The 4086-nt window shown below is 38.3% G+C and overlaps 1 protein-coding gene across 1 annotated transcript; it reads left to right on the top strand.

Moving 5' to 3' along the window:
• The first annotated feature begins 478 nt into the window (after positions 1-478).
• LOC122006285 (antifreeze protein Maxi-like) lies at positions 479-847 on the top strand. The gene has a single exon (XM_042561739.1). The coding sequence runs from the start codon at positions 479-481 to the stop codon at positions 845-847; it is 369 nt and encodes a 122-aa protein (XP_042417673.1).
• The last annotated feature ends 3239 nt before the right edge of the window (positions 848-4086 follow it).

Genomic DNA, 4086 nt, shown 5'->3' with positions numbered 1-4086 from the left:
TAAAATAATTTTCTAAAAGGATATTTTTAAGGTTTTTAAAATAATTTTGAAAGATTTTGAAAAGAATTTTGAAAAGAGTTTTAAAATAACTTTTTAAAAGTTTTTTTTTCAAAATTATTTTTAAAATGTTTTTAAAATAATTTTTTTAAGAATTTTTAAAAAGATTTTAAAAGAATTCTTAAAATGTTTTTAAAATAATTTCTAAAAGGATTTTTTAATTGTTTTTAAAAATTAATATATTGTTAATTTAATTTAAGAATTTGGATTTAATTAACCTTATTAATTTAATTTATGACTTTAATTTAATTAAGACGCGTAAGAGATTAGAATCAATTCAAAGTCTCGCAGAGATATGATTCCAAAAGTATTATCCTCAAATCCATTAACCAAACAATTTAAATTTCTTTATTGCATTCCTTTCCAAACCCTATGACACTTAACTATTTAAATCCGTTCCTTCCAACCCTAGTCCACCAACATGGATCGCAGCAGCCGACCCGCCGCGGCCTACGCAGCTGTCGCCGCGAGCTACTCAAATGCCGCCGCGAGCTACTCAACCGCCGCAGCGGCCTACCTAGCTAACGATCCCGTCGGCCACAAAACTGCCGCCGCGGCCTATGCAGCTTCCGCCGCGGCCTACTCAGCTTCCGCCGCGGCCTACTCAGCTTCCGCCGCGGCCTACGCAGCCGACGACGCGGCGGAAGCTGACGACCCCCTCGGGGACCCATCTGCCGCCGCGTCGTCCGTCGCCGTCCTCGCTGTCGTCCCCGCCGCCGACCCCGTCGACGACCTCAACAAACCCCCCGCCGGCCCCGTCGTCGTCTCCGCCAACAACCTCCGCCGCTGATCCCGTCAACCCCTCCACCCCGCCGCCGCCGAGTATGGTGGTGGATTTTGTCTTGGTTGGTTGAGTATGAATTAGAAAAAAAATCCCTAGTACTACTTGAAGCCTAGTATTGATTTTGTTTAAGAGTGATGATACTCATGCATCTTAAACTCTAGAATTTGCTTTGCTCCTCTTTGAAACCATAGTAACATTGGCATGCGTTAAGATGATAAAGAGTATATTCCACAAAATATTCTGAATTCATATATTACTTTTTGTGTCATCTTCTCCTTGAAAATTTTGGTGATTGACTTGATGAGTTATTTTGCCGGGACAGTCAAAGATTAAGTGTGGGGGAAGAGAATGTGTATGAGATGATGAGGTAAACAAAGATATAGCAATTGGGAGTTGGGTTTCTGCAGGATTTGGTTACCAAGTTTTGATTTGGGAAGTGAATATTTTGTTTACTAGCAGTCACTTTATTCTTGGAAGTTTATGACTGATAATGATGGATGATTTCTAGTGATTGTTTATGGCTAATGGAATGTCACACACTCCTCAATTCTGTATGGGAGCATAAGGATGAATTATGATCACTTGGAGATGAAATTTTCCAACTATATAGTTAGTTGTATGCAAGAAGAGTTAATTGCTGGTAATGAGTACCAGAATTGAGTTGTTCTGTTATGAGCTGTTAACTAAGCAAAGTTTGGATAACTGTTCAGGAATTGGAAATCAGTGAAAAAAAATGAAACTGTTTTGTGCAAAATCTTGATGAGTTTTAGGATCACTATTAGTTTAGATTGAATCTTGAGATGTTGAAACCATAACCCTTGTCCAAGCTCTAGGCACTTTTTGTTGACTAGCAGAGTATTTTTTTCCAGTGCCCAAAAGTTCTCTCTCCGTTTAGTTTCAACAGCCTCTAAATTTATTTTGATTACTGTAGTTTCTCAGTGTTGGTCATGATCATTGTCACCTTATCAGTGCATTTCTTAAACTGCAACCATTAGCCATCAGCATTTTATAACTCATTCAAAGTCATATGACTGTAGTTCTATACTGCAGCAACAGCCAAACATCTGTGCCTCTGGTTTTGCGACCACAACACTTCAACAAATTCTCGCTTTGAATCTTAAAGATCCTTTTCCTCTGCTTGATCTAACTTATTTTTGATTTAGATCCCTACTGTAATTTAAACTCGTTCCTGACATTGTGACTTTAAAAGTTCTAGATATCCCTTTCATTGCCTAGCTTTAAAAGTAAGCTTATCACTCTCTGACGATGCATTGAGCCCTTCTGGTCTTCACTATACCTACACTTTACATCTTGAAGCATGCCAATGTGGTCTTCACTTGCAAATGGAGCACGCTGCCAAATCACAATTTGCAAGCAATAATATTGGTCAACTTCTACTTCTTCTCCTTCCTCCTTGATGAGTATCATCATCCTTTTTGAATAGCGTTAGGTAGCCACTATGAGCCAGGAGCACGTCTCATCTCTTGGCTGATGGTTGGGCTCATATCTCGCTTATGTTCCACCTCGTGGAGGTAGGGATTTCTCTTCAACCTTGAAGAATACCTTGTATATTCAAAGATTAGACTAGGAGGGTAGATCTTCTAGATCGCATTTTGCAGTCCAGAGGATGGTCCCTAAGCATGCATTGGTGGAATACATGGCTCCTACTTATAAAATAGGTGGAGACTATTCATCCCACCAATGCATATTTAGGGACTATCTCCTGGATCACAAAATACGGTCCAGAGGATCCGGACTCTTAGACTAGAGTAGACTGTCAGTTATAAGACAGGTCCATCCGTGATGGGATGGGTCAATCTGTTACGGGCGATCCATTTGGTGGGGTGGATGGGCCTATCTATCATATTAACGGATTGAGAAATTTTCAACCCAATCCAATCAAAAGTGGATTGCGGGATTAGGCAGGTCAACCCACGAATCCATAAAATTTTTTACTAAAATTAAAAAAAAAAATCATATCTTCAATATTTTACTTTGGGAAAATTTCATCAATCAAATGTATTAAAAAATAGATATTTTAAATGTAAAAGGACTTATGAAAAGTATTATTTTAAAATCGTAACAAAGAAAAATAATAAATTGATACAAAATTTGACTTATATGTTTCTTAATTCGTGGGCTAACCCAAGTGTACTATGGGCTGATCCATATGGATATTGGGCCTAATCTACTTAAATTATTTGACGGAACAAGTCAATCCTCAACTCAAATTGACGCTTCTACCAATATGACTGATATTGGGTGCGCCACACTGGCTGTTCTAGATCGAGAATAAAATGAAGGATAACTAAGTTTAAATGTTGCTTTTTTTTCCATAATTGCCATTTCAGATCCTCACAATAGCCACCTGAGATCTCATTGCAAGCTCGACCTCGCGTCCCAACACTGCTCAGACAAAGTATCTCCATTTGTCTCAATCAGATGGTGTGACAATTCAGCTCAACACAAACACTCACCATAGTCAAACGCTGCATAAGTCTGTTTGTCATCATATTCTCATCTATTATAGTTTGACCATAACAGATTGGTACATCAGGTGGCAAAACAGGTTAGGTATGAAAACTTGCAGAGGTGGGAGGTGGAGCCCCCGAGCACCGAGGAGAGTCGAACCTCGTATCCCCTCTACCGAGAAAGAAGTTGGTCTACTTAGTTGCAACCAAGTTATTCCTATAGGTGGCTGTCTATAAGGAAACTTGGTGTATTAGATTGTTTTGACGTGGAATATGAATTCATAATAGACATTGAAGCGAACATTAGTATTATTTTCGTAGAGACTGGACACGACGTTGACGGATGCATCAACCTAATGCAAGAAATTGAGAGGTTGATTAACAGAGAATATTTGTGAAAATTTTATCAACGAGAGAAAGGTGAGGAATAAATGGCAAGAACAGTGGCAAGCTTGAGAGCTCATGCAGAAGTGCATCGACTTGATCATTAGAGGTCTGGCTATCAAGGGACCAACACCAGAACGAAGACATGAATGAAGACGCTTAGCTATTATTATTCTTTTCTTCTAGCAGTAGAAGCATCACATTCACGAAGATTTCATTATAATATATATGCCTTTATAAGAAACATATTAGCATAATCTATAAAATAAAAGTCGTCACAATTAGGATACAGGACTGTTTCTTAGTTCTGATAAAAAGATAAATTTTACCATACTAGTAAATTATCTAAAAATGATAGAAGAAAGTAAATGACAAAGTAACTAATGAAAG

Source organism: Zingiber officinale, chromosome 1A (assembly GCF_018446385.1).
Source record: "Zingiber officinale cultivar Zhangliang chromosome 1A, Zo_v1.1, whole genome shotgun sequence".
NCBI lineage: Eukaryota > Viridiplantae > Streptophyta > Magnoliopsida > Zingiberales > Zingiberaceae > Zingiber > Zingiber officinale.
The sequence above is the reverse complement of the archived record's forward strand: the minus strand, read 5'-3'. Positions and strand labels throughout refer to the sequence as shown.